General features: G+C 53.1%; 2 gene segments (V, D, J or C); both read left to right on the top strand.

The window, feature by feature from the left end:
* The first annotated feature begins 149 nt into the window (after positions 1-149).
* LOC129658443 (T cell receptor beta constant 1-like) lies at positions 150-9,387 on the top strand. The segment is given in 6 exon segments: positions 150-290; positions 3,047-3,209; positions 7,750-8,139; positions 8,547-8,564; positions 8,726-8,832; positions 9,159-9,387. Coding segments are annotated over 6 exon segments (840 nt in total).
* A 3,772-nt stretch (positions 9,388-13,159) lies between these two features.
* On the top strand, positions 13,160-18,405 carry LOC129658444 (T cell receptor beta constant 1-like). The segment is given in 8 exon segments: positions 13,160-13,212; positions 13,420-13,481; positions 13,656-13,700; positions 13,801-13,926; positions 16,582-16,971; positions 17,626-17,643; positions 17,798-17,904; positions 18,179-18,405. Coding segments are annotated over 8 exon segments (822 nt in total).
* Positions 18,406-22,064: the final 3,659 nt, after the last annotated feature.

Consider the following 22,064-nt stretch of genomic DNA (forward strand, 5'->3'; position numbering starts at 1 on the left):
GGTGACTGGTGAAGAGAGAGGCTTCCTCTGGAGTAGTCTAGAGAAATGCTGATGTTAACTCTAGGAATTTTCTGTCCTACTTAATCAAGATGCTCTGAGGCAGAGCTGACCTACACAGGTGTGTCTACCTGCCAAGTGGTCATGACCTCATGGCCAACAAAGCTCAAAGCCATTTGTGTCACCTACGCAGCCTCCCTGAGGGCACGCACAACTCAGCTGCCTTCACCACCAAGGAGTGTTTCCAGGAGAGAAGAAAAGTCACTGACTTGGGACTCTGTTCTCAGTACCAAGTGTGTCTTCTAGTTTAAATTATAAAGCCAGTTAGAAATTTCACTCAAGTGAATTAAGTAGATGTGAAAATGTCCCCTGATGAGTCCTCAGAGGATGGAAAATAAAGTCCCCTCAAACCAAGGATCAGCCCTCTTGCTATTTCTAGAAATCCTTCCAAAGCTCTTTATTGTCACATGGTCACCATGGTGACTTAACCCAAAGCCCTCAAAATGGCATAAAAGATCCACCGTTGTCCTCCGTCTGTCTACACTCACCCTCACTCCTGTCACCCTGAACCCCCTGAGCTTGCAGGTCATGTTGCACTCCTCTACCTGGAATGGCAAATATGTAAGCTCCTACTGATCCTGGAAGATTTACCAGTGATATCTTCCCCTATAAGAAGCCTCTATGCCTCTGCACCATCCCCATGATGTTGGATGAAATGCACCATGCATTTTGATATCACAGTGCCCTGTGCCCACCTCCTTCCTACCACTGACCACACTTGGTGGAAACTACCCCTTTTCTTGTCTGACATCCCTACTTGAAGGTCACTCCACGATGGCAGAGTTGTGTTTTATTACAGTAGCCATGGGATGTGGCTTAGTACCTTGGTTCAGTGTGTGTGTGTGAGTTGCTCAGTCTTTGCGACCCCATGGACTGCCACCTGCCAAGCTCCTCTGTCCATGGGATTTTCCAGGCAAGAATACTGGAGTGGCTTGCCATTCCCGTTCCCAGGGGATCTTCCTGACCCAGGGATGGAACCCAGGTCTCCTGCATTGCAGGCAGATTCTTTACCATCTGAGCCACATGGGAAGCCCATGTTCAGTGTACACATCCATTAAATTATCTTGGAATCAATGAATGAATCAGTGAGTTCACCCACAGTGACCCAGTTCAGGAGCAGATATCACCCTAAGGCCTGCCTGAAACAGACAGCGATCCTCCCCCTCCCAACCCCGCAGCACACAGCCTTCTTTATGGCAACACATGCGTGCATTCTAACATGGGTCTCTCATATACAACCACGTGCATATACACATATGTCTCTGTATATGTATGCATGTAAATAGCCATCCGCTTGCTAAGCACATATCATTGCAATGTTTGCTATTAACCTCCAAGAAAATAAAGATATCCAAGTCACAGTCCTCAAGAATCTTCCCTGTTCACTAGGGGATAATTCATGGATATAAAGAGTTAATATACAAACGATGCGAGTTACTATAATGCAGGCAGAGGCTAGCACTCAGTTTCTGACTGGGACCATCAGGGGAGAGTCTGGGAGGGTGGCAGACTCTTCACAGGAAGAGTTGGTCTCAGTTATCCAAGTGGGAGAGAGGTCATGAGAATCAGGCGTATGAATGAGATAGGAAGGTACAGGGTCAGGGACCTTGCACTCAGCATTCAGGTCCTTGCACTCAGCTGGCTTCGAGGTTCAGAGATGACAGTCATAAGTCTGTAAAGGCAGATTGGGGCTTCCCGCTTGGACAGTGGACTCTATCCTTGTCGCAGCATGAGGCGGGCATATAGTAGACACGCACTAAACATCTATTGGAGAAGGCAATGGCACCCCACTCCAGTACTCTTGCCTGGAAAATCCCATGGATGGTGGAGCTTGGTGGGCTGTAGTCCATGGGGTCGCTAAGAGTCGGACACGACTGAGCGACTTCACTTTCACTTTTCACTTTCATGCTTTGCAGAAGGAAATGGCAACCCACTCCAGTGTTCTTGCCTGGAGAATCCCAGGGATGGGGGAGCCTGGTGGGCTGCTGTCTATGGGGTCACACAGAGTCAGACATGACTGAAGCGACTTAGCAGCAAACATCTGTGCACTAGTGAAGGGAAAGGAGTTGGAGGGCAAGTGCAGAGCTGTGAGTCCTCCTGCCCTGAGCTGACATCACCTGCTCTGTGGATGGTCCTCCTACCCACCTCTCTATAAATGCCAGTCTGCACCTGAGCACAGAGAATCCCAGAGGGGAGCCCTGATGACATAGGAGAGCTCCTCAGGGTGGCATCTGTTCCAGGAGGGGCCTCTCTGCCCCCTTCCCCCACCACTAGCACCCTGCCCTTCCCCAAGCCCCTCCCCACTCTCAGTGTACCCTGAGTCTGTCTCCTCTCATCCACTCAATCAGACCAGCCTCTGCCACCTGCACTCCCTGCCTCTGCGGCGCAGTTGGAGGAGGGGCACCAGAGGAGAGGACATTTTTGTATCACAGTGTAACATTGTGGGGACTGGGGGATGGGCACGATGATTCAGTTAGAGGAAGTGCTTTTACAAAAAGCCCTGCCTCAGAAAATAGACCCATGCAGCTCATCAGGAACCTAGCCCCGAGCTTAAGATGGGGAGAGTGGCTGGAAGAAGTACCTGGAGCCGGTCCCTCTGTGGTCTCACAGGGACCTGGACTCTGACCACCTCTGCCTCTCCCTGCTCCACACTCAGCTTCCAAGGAACACGAAGAATCAAGCCATCAGAGTGGGATCTTCACAAAACTTGATCTTGGACAAAGTACTTGCAGTTGTGTTATTTGTTAAGCACTCACAACAACCCCCTGGTGAAGATATTACCCCATTTTTCAGATGGAGAAACTAAGGCCAGGGAGGTTACAGGTCACAAAAGTAGTAGGAGGCAGGGTCTAGCCTGAAACACTTCCCAGTCCAGCAAAACCTCCACCCCTAGTGCCTCTTCCAATTTCACAACCATGTCAGCCCCCAAGTCAAGCTCCTTCTCTGCAAAATCAGAGGTGACCTCATGTCCAGACCACTTGTCCACTAGTTCTGGAGGCAGATCGGGAGAGAGAAGCCAGGGAGGAGAAGGAGGGTGGCCCCAGACTGTTCCAGGGGAGGAGGGGAAGAGGGAGGAATTCTTGGCAGCCCCTTCCCACTGTGCTCCTATGAGGAGCAGCACTTCGGGCCAGGGACCAGGCTCACTGTGCTAGGTAAGAATGCTTCTCCAGGGGGAGGGAGGGTGGAATGCCCAGACTAGATGATCCCCCCAAAACCCTGGCTTTGGGGGAGTGGGCACTGGAGCCTCCCTGGCTGCTCTCCGAGAAGGCAAAGTTTGCGCCTGGGTCCCCAGGGCTGTGTGAACGCCGCGCAGCTGTACTTTGGAGCTGGTTCCAAGCTGACAGTGCTGGGTAAGGAGGGCATTTGGAGTCCCTAAGCGTTCCCTCGGGTGGGATGCAGAGAGGCGGGCAGCTGCCATTTCCCTTCGGGACTGAGCTCAGGGTCGGTGGGGACCTAGGCTGAGTCTGGGCATCAGAGAAGGGCAGCGCTGGTTTTTGTCCTGGGTCCCTGGGCTGTGAGCCAAAGCACTCAGTACTTCGGCGCGGGCACCCGGCTGTCTGTGCTAGGTGAGCGGGGACGCCCCCGGGGACCCGGGGGATGAGCGGAGGGTTTTTGCGCGAGGCTGGGGGGCCGTGACTCAGAGACGCTGTACTTCGGGCCGGGCACGCGGCTCCTGGTGCTAGGTGAGTGCGGGCGGCGCGCCTCGATTTTTTGTGGGGCGCCCCGGCGCCGCCCTGACCTCTGGGGCCGGCAGCGGGCTGACCGCGGTGGGTGAGAGTCCGTGCGCTGGCCGCGGGCGGCGGGGTCAGGGCGGGTCGGATCCGGGCACTTGGTCCTCTCCCTGCGCTGGAGCCGGGCTCTGGGACCCGGAGGGCGAGCAGCTATGCTCTGAGGGGTTTGCTTGCGGGACTGGGACTCTGTGAGCCAGTGAGCGGTATTTTGGCGCCGGCACCAGGCTCACGGTCACAGGTGAGATCTGAACGCCTCCCTGCCTTCTATTCGAGGCCCCTCTTGTCCCCGGAGATGGGTGGGGTGGGCTGGAGCGTGTGGCCACGTTGTCCACCTGTGGAGTCAGCTCTACAAGGGATGAGGGGCCATGATTGGGGTTCTCATAGTCCTGGAACAGAGATGTAGGGCAAGGGGGGCTTTGGTCTTTTTGGTTTTTTTTCCCTGAGATATTAGGGACCTGGTGAGCCATGGCGAAAAAGAGAATTTATTAGGACTCTGAGAGCTGCTTGATTGGAGAAAAAGACTGAGGAGGGAGATCTGGGCTGAGAGGAGAGTAGAAGTGGGTGTAGCAGCTGCAAAGGGGAAAATGAGCTGGGGGTGGGGGGCAGGAACATGCAGGATTGAGTCCAGGGGGGTGAGCCCCCTGCAGAGCTGGCTCCAGGCAGGAAGAGATGCAAGCTTCCACTGAATCGGCCAGGAGGAAAAGGATGATGGAGGAAAGTGGAACAGAGACTTGAAAGAGACAGATAAACACGAGGCAGTGAGGGAAAGAATCCAAACAGGTGGGGGTTCGTTGATTTACTGTTTGGAAGTTTGGATTTAAATTTAGGTTTCGAACCTCTTCCTCTCTTCTTAAGTCCAGACCCCTGCCGGCCAGGCTGTGTGTACAGCACACGCAGGCTGAGTGGGAACCTGGGCTACTGGGGGCATTTACTCATCATATGGAGCCCCCTCACCGCACCCCCGCCAGCCTGAAATTCCCCTCCTCACACCAGGTCTTCTAGGTTAAACAGCCAGATGGTGCAGGACACACATTCAAATAGACATATTTTCCTGCTGAGACCAGGAACATTCCCAAGGGGATATTAGGGCTGGAAAGGGATCTTCAGTGTCACCTGGTGATGGAAGCACTGAGCTTCCAGAGGGGAACGACCCCTCAATACCAGTGTGTTTACTGGATGATATGGTAACAGCAAGCATCTGTAGTTAGACTGGTTTGGTTGGAGCCAGTGGGGCTCCGTTCGAAGTGTTTTTTCCCAGTGACAGCTGGGTTCCTGTGATCAGCCAGGGTGGAGAACAGCAGGAGACCTCAGAACAGGTACACCTGGGCCCCAAGCCCTGGTCCTTTAATGATCTGATGACCTTGGGCAAGTGAATCTGTGGGAAACTTCCCTCGGATTGAAAATAATCAACAAGACCTACTGCTAACACTGCTCTGAGGCTTACAGGAGTGGCTGCGTGGGGAGTATCTTAGAGTATCTAGCAGACCTGTTGTAATTCAGGGGTCTCCCCCCAACCCTCCCCTAGGCGGTCACTGGGGCAGCAGGGGAACCCAGTGCCAACGGAGGGGCAGGATTAGCATGGGGAGGAGGGCTGGCTATATGTAAGAAGTGAGCTGGGAGCAGGACAGGTAAACTTCAGAGTTCTGTCTGAGGCTCTCCAGCCCACATCCAAGCACACACCACCAAAGCTCACCAGGACACACACACAGGTGCACCCACATGGGTGAGCCCACCCACGGGGACTCACCAACAGGGAGGGGAAACTGACTTACCCCTCATCGTGGGGCCATGTAGTCAGTGCTTCACCGTGTATGGAAAGTCCTGCTTCCTTCTGTGCAGCACATCAATGTCACAGGGGGCATCGCACATGGCTCAAAAATGCGTCTGTAATTTTCCCAGTAAGTGCTGAGTGTTTGCTGGGTGAGGGGGTCAGAGGAGTCAATTCTGTAAGGCCCCTGGAGGGCTGGTAGAACCCCAGAGGCAGGGACTCTGCAGGAGGGTGAAGAACCAGGCTGAGCGCAGAAAGCCTGATGGAGTCAATGCAACAAGGCAGGACATTTCCATTTCAGCTCCGGTCCGCCAGTAAAGCCCTCGGGACAGAGGGACAGTCACAGGGTGGGAAGTGCAGCACAGGGCCACCGGCCTGAAGGCAGAGAGTGAAGTGAAGTGCTAGCTGCTCAGTCGTGTCCGACTCTTTGCAACCCCATGGACTGTAGCCCACCAGGCTCCTCTGTCCATGGGATTCTCCAGGCAAGAACACTGGAGTGGGTTGCCATTTCCTTCTCCAGGGGGTCTCCCTGATCAAGGGAACGAACCCAGATCTCCTGCACTGCAGGCAGGTTCTTTACTGAATGAGTACCAAAGAAGCCCAGAGCTACCTCAAAATGAACACCTAAGGCTTTTGTTTAAAAAGTTATTTAGAATTTCACGGTGGTGACACCAGCATATTATATCAAGCAGGGGGGCTTCTAAGCGTGGGGTCCTGTGTGACTACACAGTTCACACGCCCATGAAGCCAGCCCTGAAGTTAAGTCACGTCCATGGAAATAGCAAGTGTCAGAACTTTTTTTTTAATCTTCCAGGCTAAACTACATCTCTTTAGAATGAGATGTCTTCCATTTAACAGAATTTCTCAGAAACAAACAAAAACAAATCAATACAAAGCAAAGAACAGGATACAATAAAGGTTTAGAGGGTCCAGAAGCAATAAGATAGTCAGATGAGAAGTCCTCAGGGGCTTTAACTGGAATGCCTTCACCTGGGACCCTCCGGGATGCCACACACCAGAGGCTTAGCTGGATCAAGATTGCTCTGTTGACCTCAGATGCATACTTAGGAAGCTAGCCAGTAGGGAAAAGTAGAACATATGGAATCAAAGGGGCAAAGAAAGTTGAAGATGCCTGAATTTAAAACAAGGGGAGACAGCAATTTCTCTGAGCTGAGGCAACTCAGAGGTACCTGGAGGCAGAGGAATGGCTAGGTTGACCTGAAGCACTGGAAAGAAAGAAAACCTCCCATTCTGATGAGTATGCCCTAAGACAAATGCTGACTTCACATGAGTATGCAAAAATATAGTATCAGTACATTGCCATCTGAAAAAATAAAAAACATCCATCAAATAACTTCCTTATCCCCAAGTCATCTTAGTGGTCAGCTCCTCAGGCTCACTCCCAGCAGAGGGCAGGGCTTTCGGCATCCATAAATCAGGTCAGGTCCACCCCCGCTCCAGACAGTCAGTGTTGACTTCTCCCTTCACAAGCAGGATAAATGATGCAGAGACATCCAGAGACTATCTAAAGCCACTTCCAAGCTTCAATTCTATTATTCATGTTCCATCCGGTGCTTAATAACTACCATATATTATGGTGAGAAGCAGAGAAATAAGCTTCCCATGTTGAATAACAAAACAATAACGTAAGAGAAGAGAATTTGCTCAGAGGTTGGATGATGCCATTTGTAAGGCCATTTCTGGGGCTGGAGACACAGGAGACAGGCCTGTGGCAGGGTGAGGACGGGCACAGGCAGGCAGAGGGAGGCTGAGCACACAGGCGTGGGGTGGTGACTCCCAAACAGACAGGCCACACTGCTTGCATGCACCCTCAGTCGCTCAGTCGTGTCCGACTCTTTTGCAACCCCATGGACTGTAGCCTGCCAGGCTCCTCTATCCATGGGATTTCCCAGGCAAGAACACTGGAGTGGCTTGCCATTTCCTTCTCCAGGGAATCTTCCCAACCCAGGGATCGAACCCACGTTTCCTGAATTGGCAGGCGGATTCCCTCTGAGCCACCGGGGTAGCCATATTGCTACATGATTTTATTTTACGATGACCCTGTGGCCCCCTTCCCTTCCTTCTCATACTCATGTACTCATACACGAAAACAGAGACACACTCACACACACAGCCCCTACCACGCCCAGCCAGCTCTTAGGCCCGTCCTGGCCCCCACCCCTGTCCTTCCAGATGATCTGAGCCGGGTCCACCCGCCCAAGGTGGCTGTGTTTGAACCCTCGGAAGCAGAGATCTCCCGGACCCAGAAGGCCACGCTCGTGTGCCTGGCCACGGGCTTCTACCCCGACCACGTGGAGCTGACCTGGTGGGTGAACAGGAAGCAGGTCACGACTGGGGTCAGCACGGACCCTGAGCCCTATAAGGAGGACCCCACGCGGGATGACTCCAGATACTGTCTGAGCAGCCGGCTGAGGGTGACCGCCGCCTTCTGGCACAACCCCCGCAACCACTTCCGATGCCAAGTCCAGTTCCACGGGCTCACGGACCAGGACCAGTGGGAGGAGCAGGACAGGGCCAAGCCTGTCACCCAGAACGTCAGTGCCGAGGCCTGGGGCAGAGCAGGTGAGCCAGCCAGGAGGGAGTCAGAGCCGACGGAGGACAGATCAGGGAGAGGAGCGGGAAGGCAGAATGAAGGGTGGGGGAGCCCAGCAAGAGGGGTGACAGGGCACCTCTTCGGGCTAACTCCACCCCCAGATCCAGATCCTCAACCCAGCTCAGCTGTGCTGGTGGGTCCCCTCCCTGCCCGCCTGCACAGCTCAGGGTCCCAGTGGTGGGTCGCCATCCCCTCCAGTGCTGCCTCCTTCCATGACCCTGAGGATGCTGTGGCCACATTGGCACAGACAGTGCTGGGACTCTGATCAGAGGCTGCTCTGAGCCTGGGGGTCAGTGCTGACTAAGACTGATTTAGTTTTGAATCGGGTTTAGAAGATGCAGTCTCTCATCCATTTCCCTCCCCTTTTTTCTTTCAGACTGTGGAGTCACCTCTGGTGAGTAGCCCTCTGCTTCTTTGTCTCCATCTCTATGGTCATTGCTCTGGAACCAGAGACAGAGAAGCCATGGACACTGGTTGGGGGGGAGGGTGTAAAGGGGGTGGAGGCCAGAGATACCTGCTCACAGGTCCCTACCTGCTCTCCCTTCCTGCCAACAGCGTCTTATCAGCAAGGGGTCCTGTCTGCCACCCTCCTCTATGAGATCCTGCTGGGGAAGGCCACCCTGTACGCTGTGCTGGTCAGCGCCCTGGTGCTGATGGCCATGGTAAGGAGAGGGCCAAGATGGGGCAGGCAGGTTGGAGGGGACACTTGAAATGCAGCAACACAGGCCTAGGAATGTAGAGACCCCACCAGGACCAGAGGTGGGCAGAGAGGAAGAAGGGGTTCACCCGCATGCCTCAGAAGACCCCTTGCACCTCTGTGATCAAGTGGAAGAGCCGTGCTGGGCAGGAGAAACTGGGGTCACCAGAAAACCCAATGGCTGGATGTTGGGAGGAGACCTGCTATCTGTCTTGTCAGTGGGACACCCTGCTTCCTCTCGGTCCCCAGCACTCCTGGCTCCTTGTAACCCTCACACCTTCTCTTCCTCAGGTCAAGAGAAAAGAGTCCTGAAGCCAGCTTCCAGCCTGTTACTGCCCTGATGGGAATTCTGCTTTTCCCGTTCCTACCCAGTGCTTCTGAAGAGCTGCCCTTATCAGTGGACTCAGCCCAGCATCCACGCCCATGTGTGGGTGCCCCAAACTCTCAGCACCAGGATCTCCCTAACTCAGGGCAGACCCTAGGGGGACTGAACTTCCTGAACCAATAAAAATGGCCTGTTCTGGCTTGACTCTGCCTTGTGAGTATCTAGATACCTCTTCTGTCCATCTCTGAAGTCCCGTGTGACTCCAGTCAGGGTACAAACAGGAGATCTTCAAGGAGAGTCCAGTCCTTTCAGGTGGGAGGTGTCACATGCTCCTCCTTGTCAGGGAAACTTAAGGACGTGTGAAAGGGGGTGACTGGTGAAGAGAGAGGCTTCCTCTGGAGCAGTCTAGAAAAATGGCAATGTTGCCTCTAGGAACTTGCTGTCCTACCTGGACAAAGGTGCTCCGAGGAAGAGCTGAACCACATAGGTGTGCCCACTGCCAAGTGGTCATGACCCTAGAGTGCTCATTTCAGCCCTCTCACCAGGAGCATTACTAGGCTTCCTTCACCACCAAAGAGTGTTTCCAGCTGGAAAGAAGAAACATCACTGACTTGGAAATCCCTGCTCAGTAGCAGATGTGTCTCCAGGTTAAGTTACAAAGCTAGTTATAAATTTCACTCAAGTGAATTACGTAGACGTGAAAATGTCCCTGATCACTCCTGTGCTCACTCAGTCGTGTTTGACTCCTTGTGACCCCATGGACTGTAGCCTGCCAGGCTCCTCTGTCCATCGTAATTCCCAGGCAAGAATACTGGAGTAGGGTGCTATTTCCTACTCCAGAGGATATTCCCAACCCAGGGATCGAACCCACGTCTCTCACATCTCCTGCATTGGGAGGTGGATTCTTTACCACTGTGCCACCTGGGAGCCCTGCAGGATACCTGGGAGGAAGCCACCTGGGAGGATAGAAAATAAAGCACCTAAAAACAAGGGTCAGCCCTCTTGCTATTTCTAGAAATCCTTCCAAAGCTCTTTATTGTCACACGGTCACTATGGTGATGCAACCCAATGTCCTCAGGATGGTATAAAAGACCCACCATTGTCCTCCGCCTCTTTGTCCCCACTCACTCTCACTCCAGTACTCCTGAGCCTTCTGAACCACTGGCTCTCAGGCCATCCTGCACTCCTGTGCCTGGAACGACACCTACACAAACTCCCACTCATCCTTGCAGACTCAGAGGTGACATGTTCCCCAGCTAGTACCCCTCTCTGGAGCATCCTTGCCCCTTACTCCATGAGACTGCATGAAATGCCCTCTGTGTTTTGCTGTCACAGTGCCCTGTGCCCACTTCCTTCCTGCTACTAACCTCACTTGATGGAAACGACCCCTTTTGTTGTCTGACACCCCCACTTGAAGGTCACCTTTTTAAGGACCAAGGAGTATTTTATTACAGTATCTTTAGGATGTAGCATAGTATCTTGGTTCAGTGGACGCACCCAATAAATCATCTTTAAAGAAATGAATAAATCAGAGAGCTCACCCGAAGTGACCCAATTCAGGAGCAGATATCACCTTCAGGCCTTTCTACAACAGACAGTGACCGCCCCCGGCCCCCACCCCAGGCCTGCAGCACACAGCCTCCTCAATCTATTGCATGCATGCATGCATTCTAGCACGAGTGTTTGCATATATAGCCACAAACATGCATACATATTTGTCAGCATGTGTGCATCAGCAGAGTAGACTACATATAAAGTACATGTCATTGCAACGCTTTTCATTAACGTTCAGGAAAACGAAGATTACTGAGCCACAGCCCCCAAGAAGTTTCCCTATTCTTTAGGGGGATAATTCATGAGTACAAATGCTTAACATACAGCAGCAATGTCTACACTTAACACTTGAACAGCAGCAATGTGAGTTGTGTACTGAAACGCAGGCAGAGGCTAGCACTCAGTTTCTGACTGGGACCATCAGGGGGGAGTCTAAGAAGGTAGCCAGCTCTTCACAGGAAGAGTTGGGCTCAGTTATCCATGTGGGAGAGAGTTCATGAGAACCAGAGGTACGAATGGGATAGGAAAGTACAGGGTCAGGGACTTCTGGTCCTTGCACTCAGCTGGCTGCGAGGTTCAGAGATGACAGTCATAAGTCTGTAAAGGCAGGTTGGGGCTTCCCGCTTGGACAGTGGACTCTATCCTTGTGGCAGCATGAGGCGGGCATAGAGTAGACACACACTAAACATCTGTGCACTAGTGAAGGGAGAGGAGTTGGGCCCCATCCAGGAAGCCAAGGGCAAGTGCAGAGCTGTGAGTCCTCCTGCCCTGAGCTGACATCACCTGCTCTGTGGATGGTCCTCCCACCCACCTCTCTATAAATGCCAGTCTGCACCTGAGCACAGAGAGTCCCAGAGGGGAGCCCTGATGACATAGGAGAGCTCCTCAGGGTGGCATCTGTTCCAGGAGGGGCCTCTCTGTGCCCCTCCCCCACCACTAGCACCCTGCCCTTCCCCAAGCCCCTCCCCACTCTCAGTGTACCCTGAGTCTGTCTCCTCTCACCCCACTCAATCAGACCAGCCTCTGTCACCTGCACTTCCTGCCTCTGCGGCGCAGTTGGAGGAGGGGCACCAGAGGAGAGGACATTTTTGTATCACAGTTTAACATTGTGGGACTTCGGGGGGGGCCACGATGATTCAGTTAGAGGAAGTGCTTTTACAAAAAGCCCTGCCTCAGAAAACAGATCCACGCAGCCCACCCAGAACCTAGCTCCCAGTTTAAGATGGGGAGAGTGGCTGGGAGAAGTCCCTGGAGCCGGTCCCTCTGTGGTCTTGCAGGGACCTGGACTCTGATCACCTCTGCCTCTCCCTGCTCCACACTCAGCTTCCAAGGAACACGAAGAATCAAGCTGTCAGAGTGGGATCAAGAACCAGTGCTTTCCATAAAACTTGCTTTTTGACAAAGTACTTGTCGTTCAGTCGCTAAGTCATGTCCGACTCTTTGCAACCCCATGTACGGCAGCATGCCAAGCTTCCCGAGTTTGCTCAGACTTACGTCCACTGACTCAGCGATGCCTTCCAAGCATCTCATTCTGTTACCCCTTTCTCCTCCTGCCCTCAATCTTTCCCAGAATCAGGGTCTTTTCCCATGAGTTGTCTCTTTGCATCAGATGTCCAAGGTATTGGAGCCTCAGCTTCAGCATCAGTCCTTGCAATGAATATTCAGGATTGATTTCCTTTAGGATTGACTGGTTTAATCTCCTTGCTGTCCAAGGGACTCTCAAGAGTCTTCTCTGGTAGCACAGTTCAAAAGCATCACAGGTGTAAAATTCATTAAGCACAAAAATCCTGCGGGAAAGATATCCCATTTTTCAGATGGAGAAACTAAGGCCAGGGAGGTTACAGGTCACAAAAGTAGTAAGAGGCAAAGTCTAGCCTGAAACACTTCCCAGTCCAGCAAAACCTCCACCCCTAGTGCCTCTTCCAATTTCACAACCATGTCAGCCCCCAAGTCAAGCTCCTTCTCTGCAAAATCAGAGGTGACCTCATGTCCAGACCACTTGTCCACTAGTTCTGGAGGCAGATCGGGAGAGAGAAGCCAGGGAGGAGAAGGAGGGTGGCCCCAGACTGTTCCAGGGGAGGAGGGGAAGAGGGAGGAATTCTTGGCAGCCCCTTCCCACTGTGCTCCGATGGGGAGCTGCACTTCGGGCCAGGGACCAGGCTCACTGTGCTAGGTAAGAATGCTTCTCCAGGGGGAAGGAGGGTGGAATGTCCAGACTAGATGACCCCGTGAACTCTCGCTTTTGGAGAGTGGATGCCTTACCCTGTCCCTGATGCACTCAGGGAAGGCAAAGTTTGCGCCTGGGTCCCCAGGGCTGTGTGAACACCGAGCCCCTGTACTTTGGAGCTGGTTCCAAGCTGACTGTGCTGGGTAAGGAGGGCAGCTGGGGTCCCTGAGTGTTCCCTCCGGTGGGATGCAGAAAGGCGGGAGGCTGCCCATCTCCCTTCGGGGCTGCTCTCAGGGTTCGTGAGGATCTGGGCTGAGTCCGGGCTATCCGGAGAGGGTAACGCTAGTTTTTGTCCTGAGCCTCCGGGCTGTGAGCAACAACCCTCTGTATTTTGGAGGGGGCACTCGGCTGTTGGTGCTAGGTAAGTGGGGTGCTCTGGGGCGCTAGGAGAGAACTGGGGCGATCAGATGTCAGTAGGGTCGCTGGACCGATATTTTTGTGCTAAGCCCTGAGGCTGTGAGCACAGACACGCAGTACTTCGGCGCGGGCACCCGGCTGACGGTGCTAGGTGAGCCGGGAAGCGGCTGGGGACCCCGGGGGATGCGCGGCGGGTTTTTGCGCGAGGCTGGGGGGCCGTGACTCAGATCCAGTACTTCGGGCCAGGCACGCGGCTCCTGGTGCTAGGTGAGTGCGGGCGGCGCGCCTCGATTTTTGTGGGGCGCCCCGGGGCTGTGCTTTGCAGGCGCCGCCCTGACCTTCGGGGCCGGCAGCTGGCTGACGGTGGTGGGTGAGTGTCCGCCGGCTGGCCGCGGGCGGCGGGCGGGACGGGAGGCGGCGGGGTCAGGGCGGGTTGGATCCGGGCACTTGGTCCCCTCCCTGCCCTGGAGCTGAGCGCTGGGACAGGGGAAGCGAGCGGGAGCCGCTGGGAGCTGCGGGAGGGTTTGAGTGCGGGGCTCTTCTTCCGTGTTCCTATGAGCAGTATTTCGGCCCAGGCACCAAGCTCACGGTCGTAGGTGAGATCTGCACTTCCCTCCTTTCGGCGCAGCCCCTTGCTTCCCCGGAGATGGGTGGGCTGCGCTGGGGCTGGGGCGCCTGGCCAGTTATGCCTCTGGGGGGTCCGCTCTGCAGGGGAGGCGGGGAGTATTGGGTAGGGGGTACTGGGGAGGGGTACTCTAGTCCGGGAACGCGGACAGAGGGCAAGGGGGGCTTCAGTCCCTTTTTTCCTGGGGTATTTGGGGACCGGGTGAGCAATGGAGAGAGGATTAATTAGGACTCTGAGACTGGCTTGATTGGAGCAAAAGACTGAGGAGGGCAATCCGGGCTGGGGGAAGGGTAGGAGCCGGGGTAGCTGCTGCAAAGGGGAAAATGAGATGGAGAGGGGTGAGGCAGGATGAGCTCAGGAAGCTGGGCCCACTGCGGAGCCCAGCTCCTGGGAGGTGGAGATGCAGGCTTCTGCTGAATTGAGAACCAAGATGACCAGAAGGAGTGGAGAAGAGACATGAAAGAGACAGACCCACCGGAGATAGTGAGGGAAAGAATCAAGACAAGCGGGGTTTGTCGATTTACTGTTTGAAAGTTTGGATTTAAATTTAGGTTTCGAACCTCTTCATTTCTACCTAAGTCCAGACCCCTGCTGCCCAGGCTGTGTGTACAGCACATGTGGGCTGGGTGGGAACCTGGGCCACTGGGGGCATTTACTCACCAAATGGAGCCCCCTCACCACCCCCCAGCCTGAAATCTCCCTCCTCACACCAGGTTGTCTAGGTTAAACAGCTAGATGGTGCAGGACATACATTCAAATAGAGATATTTTTTTCTTCTGAGGCTGGGAACATTCCCAAGGGATCTTAGTGCTGGAAAGGGATCTTTAATGTCTCTTGGTGATGGAAGCACTGAGCTTCCAGAGGGGAACAACCCCTCAATACTGGTATGTTTACTGGATGATACAGCAACAGCAAGCATGTCTGTAGTTAGGCTCATTAGGTTGGAACCAGTGGGGCTCCATTCGAAGTGTTTGTTCCCAGTGACAGCTGGGTTCCTGTGATCAGCCAGGGTGGAGAAGAGCAGGAGACTTCAGAACAGGTACATCTGGGTCCGGAGCCCTGGTCCTTTAATGAGCCGGTGACCTTGTGGGAGTGAATATGTGTGCATAGGTCACACACCCAGGAAACCAGCCCTGAAGTCAAGTTGTTGTCATCATTGTTCAGTCGCTAAGTTGTATCAGACTCTTTTTCGACCCAATGGACTGTAGCCCCCACCTCCACCCCCCATCCAGGCTCCTCTGTCCATGAAATTTCCCAGGCAAGAATACTGGAGTGGGTTGCCATTTCCTTCTTCGGGGAATCTTCCTGACCCAGGGATCGAACTGATATTTCCTGCGGCTCCTGCATTGCAGGCAGATTCTTTCCCACTGAGCTACCGGGGAATCCCATCCATGGAAATGTGGTGTCACAGGAACTTTTTTTTTTTTCATTTCTTTCAGCCTAAACTAGATCTCTTTAGATTGAGATGTTGTCCCTTTAACAGAGTTGCTCAGAAACAAACAAAAAAATCCATATAATGCAAAGAGCAAGATGAAATGTATGTCGAGAGGGTCCAGAAGCAATAAGCCAGTCAGATGAGAGGGTCACAGGGGCTTTAACTGGAATGCCTTCACCTGGGGCCCTCCAGGATGCCACATACTAGAGGCTTAGTTGGATCAAGACAACTGAGAGCAGAAGTTGCTTGATGATCTCAGATGCATATTTAGGAAGCTTGCTGGTAGGGAAAAACAGAAGATGTGGAATCAAAGGGGCAAAGGAGGTTGAAGATGCTTGAATTTGTGATCTGTCCGAGCTGAGGCAACTTGGGGTACCCAGAGGCAGAGGAATGGCTAGGATGACCTGGTGAGACACCAGAAAGGAAAAAAGCCTCCTATTCTCATGAGTACATCCTGATACAAAAGGCTGTCTTCACGTGAGTGCACAAAAATATGCCATCTGTATGTTGTCATTTGAAGAAAAAGCCTCAGCCCCATAATGAGCCCCTTACACTCAAATCCCCTCTACTCCTCAGCCCCCCAGGCTAACATATAACTAACCCAGCTGATGGCAGAGGCTTCCTGCATCCTTATGTCAGGCCATCTCCACCCCCACTCTGGACAGTCAATGTTGGGATGCTCCCTTCACAAGCAGGAAAAATGATGCAGAGATGTTCAGGGGTTGTCTAAAGACATGTTGGTGGGCAAAGTCACTGTCAAGCTTTGACTTCTATTATTTTGGTTCCAATCCAGCTCTCTATTACAACTACTACAAATTATGATGAGAAAAAAAGACAGGTAAGTTTTTCTTGTTGAATAAGAAATCAAATGACATGAAAGAAGAAAAATTGCTCAGATGTCAGGCAGTGCCATTTGTAAGGCCACCTTAGGGGGCTAGAGACAGACGAGACGGGCTTGTTGTAGGGTGAGTACAAGGGACAGGCAGGCAGAGGGAGAACAAGAACAGAGGAGTGGGGTGGTGGCTCCCCAACAAACAGGACATACTGCTACCTGATTTTATTGTAGGATAACCCTGAGCCTCCCTTCCCTGCCTTCTCATACTCATATACTCACAAAAACATACACACACAGCCCCTACCACGCCCAGCCAGCTCTTAGGCCCGTCCTGGCCCCCACCCCTGTCCTTCCAGATGATCTGAGCCGGGTCTACCCGCCCAAGGTGGCTGTGTTCGAACCCTCGGAAGCAGAGATCTCCCGGACCCAGAAGGCCACGCTCGTGTGCCTGGCCACGGGCTTCTACCCCGACCATGTGGAGCTGACCTGGTGGGTGAACAGGAAGCAGGTCACGACTGGGGTCAGCACGGACCCTGAGCCCTATAAGGAGGACCCCACACGGGATGATTCCAGATACTGTCTGAGCAGCCGGCTGAGGGTGACCGCCGCCTTCTGGCACAACCCCCGCAACCACTTCCGATGCCAAGTCCAGTTCCATGGGCTCACGGACCAGGACCAGTGGGAGGAACAGGACAGGGACAAGCCCGTCACCCAGAACATCAGCGCTGAGGCCTGGGGCAGAGCAGGTGAGCTGGCCGGGAGGGAGTCAGAGCCGACAGAGGAGAGATCAGGGAGAGGAGTGGGAAGGCTGCACACAGAGTGAAGGGGTGGGGGGGAGCCTAGCAAGAGGGGGGACAGGGCACCTCCTCGGGCGAAGTCCTCCCCCGGATCCAGATCCTCAGCCCAGCTCAGCTGTGCTGGTGGGTCCCCTCCCTACCCGCCTGCACAGCTCAGGGTCCCAGTGGTGGGTCCCCATCCCCTTCAGGGGGATGAGCATGCTGTGGCCACATTGGCACAGACAGTGCTGGGACTTCAGAGGCTGCTCTGAGCCTGGGGGTCAGTGCTGACTGAAAGCTAGCTTAGTAGGTCTTTTTCATTTATTTGTTTTGTTTTAAGCATCTCAAAATACCACGTATTTATTCTTTCATAGTTTTAATGTATCAGGAATCTGGGCATAGCTTAGCTGGCTCATTTATCTCAAGATGCTACAATCAGATGTCAGCCAAAGCTGGAGTCTTATCTGAAGGCTCAGCTGGGGCAGGATCCACTCCCAAGTTCAAGTGGTTGTTGCCAAGATTTAGCATCTTGCCAGCTATTAGACTGAGGAAGGCTGGCTTAGCTTTGAATCTGCTTTAGAAGATGCAATCTCTCATCCATTTCCCTCCCCTTTTTTCTTTCAGACTGTGGCGTCACCTCCGGTGAGTAGCCCTCTGCTTCTTTGTCTCCATCTCCATGGTCATTGCTCTGGAACCAGAGACAGAGAAGCCATGGACACTGGTTGAGGGGTAGAGGGGGAGGAGGCCAGAGATACCTGCTCACAGGTCCCTACCTGCTCTCCCTTCCTGCCAACAGCGTCTTATCAGCAAGGGGTCCTGTCTGCCACCCTCCTCTATGAGATCCTGCTGGGGAAGGCCACCCTGTACGCTGTGCTGGTCAGCGCCCTGGTGCTGATGGCCATGGTAAGGAGCGGGGAAGGATGAGAGGGTGATGAAAGGAAAGTGTGGAGCATCATGCAGGGGAGCTGAGGAGTATCAGAACTGTGTCCTGACATCTCTGTGGAGTCACAGTGGGGCTGCCAGACTGGAAAGAAAGTACAGAGATCATCGCAGACAGAACACGGCTTTGAAGGATGGGGAGAACCCTCCCAAAATCAGACCCCAGAATCAGCATCCTCTGACCCAGTCCTACTGTTCCATGGCCCCTGGCATCCTGACGACGTCCTCTCTTCCTCAGGTTAAGAAAAAGGATTCCTGAAACCAGCTCCAAAAGTGCATCCCGAGTCATTCTTTATCATGGCCCTGGATTCTCCTTAATGTCTTTCCAGTCTGTGTTCCTCAAGAGTTTCTCTCTCTGTCTCTCATGTCCTTCCTTTACAGATGTCTGCCCCTTCTCTCAGCTTCCCTGCAGGTGGAGTGCTGTACTCCGAACCTGAAATTGACTGAATCAATAAAAGTGTCGTGATGGGCTTGATTGTGTCCAGGAGTGTCTGTGGTATCCTGCCCTTCATTGATCTACCTCTGATTTGGGGAAATCACTACCCCTCAGGCTCGGTAAAGAATCTGCCTGCAGTACAGGAGACCCAGGTTCAATCCCTGGGTCGGGAAGATCCCCTGGAGAAGGGAATGGCAAGCCACTCCAGTATTCTTGCCTGGAGAATCCCAAGGACAGAGAAGCCTGGTGGGCTACATGGTCCACAGGGTCACAAAGAGTCGGACATGACTGAGTGACTCACACACACACACACACACACACACACACACACAGGCATATGGAGTGATAGATCCTCCCCTCTGATCAATGCCGCTTCCTCTTGTTCATCCTCATGGGACGCTGTGGTCTACATCCAGGCACTCTGGGCCCCCGTGGGTAGGGCTAGTCTGAAGGCAAGAAGTTGGGCTCTGGAAAACCTGCATATTGAGGGCAGATAATGGCTCAGATGGTAAAGAATCTGCCTGCAATGCAGCTGACCTGAGTTTGGGTCTGCTGGGTCGAGAAGATCCCCTGGAGAAGGGAATGGCTGCCCACTCCAGTATTCTTGCCTGGAAAATTCCACGGACAGAAGAGCCTGGCAGGCTACAGTCCATGGGGTCACCAAGAGTCGGACAGGAATGAGCAACTAACACTTCCACTTTTTTCAAGAATGAATGGAGGGGAACCATAACCCCCACCTCAGTGCTGGACAGAGGACGGAGCCACCTGTGGGTTGGAATGTCTGGTCATTTCTCAATTTCAAATTCAAGTTTCACTTTCTGTGCATTTAGGGTTTATCTTTGTTTCTTAACATTTCCATCTTATATGGTTTCAGAATTTGGGCTTGAGATTTAGTTTTACTCTGCCGGTCTGGGTTAGAATCCTAAAGACGGCATACAGCTGAAAACACTGAAGCATGAAACCTGGAGATTGCACAGAGGCGGGACACATGGGGGCAGACATGGGGAGAGGTCCAGTGTGGGTTGGGCTGCCTATCCCCTGAAGCCCTTCCAACAGAAGCTCCTTCTTGCATTGGGATGGAGGCCAGGCCACCCTAAATGGAGCCTGTTGAGTGCAGACAGCTCTTTGGGGAGACAGTTCTCTTACTGGGGCAAGTGCGACCTGCAGGTTACAATCCCTGTGGTAGAACACTGCACCAGGCATGGGGCAGGGAGGGGGAGGGAGGAGAGGAATGCCATCAGGGGACAGAGGCAGACCAGTGGGAGGCCCTGGGCAAGTTAGCTGAGGCAGAATGTCGGGAACGAGAAAAGTTCCGAAATCTGGAGGATGGTGGGAAAGATGGAGTCCTCATCGCCTGCTTTGTTCCAGGCTGGGCCCTGGCACATGCGTTGTCCCAGCCAATCCCCATAATCATCTCAAGAGCAGGTGTTTTTTTTCTCCCAACTTCATAGGTGAAGAAACTATAGTTTATGGGTCAAATGACTGGTAGGCTGTGAAACTGTAGCACATTCTTCTAAAGAGGGCAGTTCAGGAGGCTTTGCCCAAGTGGTGACCAAGAGCATGCGGTCGCTCACAAAACCTCTGGGTGTCCCTAGAGCAGGTGCTCCTGAAGGCCAGGGCAGAACCCACAGCCACAGACTGGGGACACCTTGAATCCTCAGCATGTTTATTCCTTAGCGCTGCTAAAAATCACACACCTGATGCTTTAAAGCAATCGAAATGCGTTCTCTCACAGTTCCCGAGGCCAAAAGTCAAAATCAAGGTGTTGGCAGGGCTGCACTCCCCTCCAAAACTCTCAGGGAGAATCCTTTGCTGCTTCTCCCCAGTTCTGACAGCTCCTGGCCTCCTGGGCTGAAGGCAGCATCACCCCACCGTCTGTCTCGGTCTGCATACGTCCTTCTTCCCTGTGTCTGCGTGCAGTCCCCTCCTTTCACTTACCAGGACACAAGTCCCTGGATCTGGGACACACCCTCAGTTCAGAAGGATTTCACCTCGAGAGTCTTAACAAATTACATCTGTAAAGATCTTATTTCCCAGTCAGGTCACAGTCTGAAGTTCTGGGTGGGCGTGACATTACCCGTCCCCCTACACTGCGTATCAGGAATGGGAGATGAGGGGTTCTCTGGACCTGACGCACACAGGGCAGGAAAGGACATGGCCCAAGTGAGGGATGGCCTAGGAGGCTCATCACATGCTTACACTTTCCCAACAGTCAAGAGTATCTCAAGATTTCTCAAACCACAGACATTTTTTTTTTTTTTTTAATTTGCCATTGCTATTGTTGTTTGCTTGTTTTGGTGGTGACTTAAAAAATCCCAGAACAAAGGAGACTGAGTTTAGTCTCTAGACCAGCACCCATAAAAGCAGCACCTTCCACGCTTTAGACACTTGGTGGTTCCTCAAAAAGGTCAGATGGGGAGATGAGCAGCTACACAAAAAACAAATGCCTTGGAGAGAACAGGCTGTTTTGTGGATCAGGAGTAGTGGACTGAACAGAGAGTGCTGGAGGCAAGGGTTTGTGCAACAGACCGGTGAGGAGAAACCTGACCAGCTGTAGGGACAAGATCGGGGTAGCGGGGGCAGAGGAGGGTCTGTGGGTTCAGTGGCTGTCATCTTTGGGGTGCTAAAAGCAGTGGTATTAGCAGGTGGGAGGATGTGGGGGGTTGATGGTGGGCACCTGGGGTGTGTCAAGGTGAGGAACGAATGTCCTCTAGAGGATGCATGACTTGGTGCTTGTCACCTTCTCACTCCTGGAAACATCACAGAGATGGAGAAACTCCACTTTGTCCCCACCCTCCCTTGATCCAGGGAGGCCCCTCTTCCCAAATCTTTACAGTCCTTTCCTCATCTCTCTCAGACAACCCTGCCCCCAGCATTCAATTCATAGGCACTGGGAAGTTAATCTCTTTCTCCTCTGGCTCTTTCTCTAGAATCTAAAGAGATCCTTCAGGATCAATTTTAGTCAACCCCTCTTTTTCTTCCTCAGGTGAAACTGAGCAAAGATGGCTTAGATACAGGGCAATCACACTGCTCATTGTGCAAATGGGGATGCTACTGAGGGTGAAAGATAAGACGCTGGGACAGGAGGGGTAAGCCAGGATGGTCCTGGCAAACCAGGACCCACAGCTGCTCCAATTAAAGGGGCTCAGGGGGAGTTTCTGAGACCAGAGTCATTTCTGGAATGGAAAGCACTAAAGCAATGCCTCATTGACCTAGGCCTGTCAACGTTTCCAATCTCAAAGCTAATCCAAGCCTCATCCCGTTAAGGAGATTTGTGGGCAGAGTGTAGACCAGGGGCAAACTCCAAAAGTCACACACAGCAGCCCAGGGGCAAAGCATGCTTATTGATTGAAGAGACTTACAAGCCAAGCGTCTGTAGAAAAATGCCTATGATTCCCCGGGTTTTTGCCATTCCAAGGGCACAGCTGGACTTCCCATGGGTAACTCTCAAGGAGAGGAACCTCAACCCTGTGACCTTTAGAGATTTACTCAGAAATTAGGTGAGGAAGGAAAGCATCCAGCTGGTCCTGGTGGGTGACGTCCTGGTGGGGGACAGGAATCCTGTGGGAAGGGCTGCTTGAGTCACTGTCACTTGCCCGGAAGAAGAATGTTCCTATTAGCACAGTTCGGTTCAGTCAGTTCAGTCGCTCAGTCCTGCCCGACTTTTTGCGACCCCATGGACTGCAGC

The sequence above is a fragment of the Bubalus kerabau genome, chromosome 8 (genome assembly GCF_029407905.1).
Source record: "Bubalus kerabau isolate K-KA32 ecotype Philippines breed swamp buffalo chromosome 8, PCC_UOA_SB_1v2, whole genome shotgun sequence".
Taxonomy (NCBI): Eukaryota; Metazoa; Chordata; class Mammalia; order Artiodactyla; family Bovidae; genus Bubalus; species Bubalus kerabau.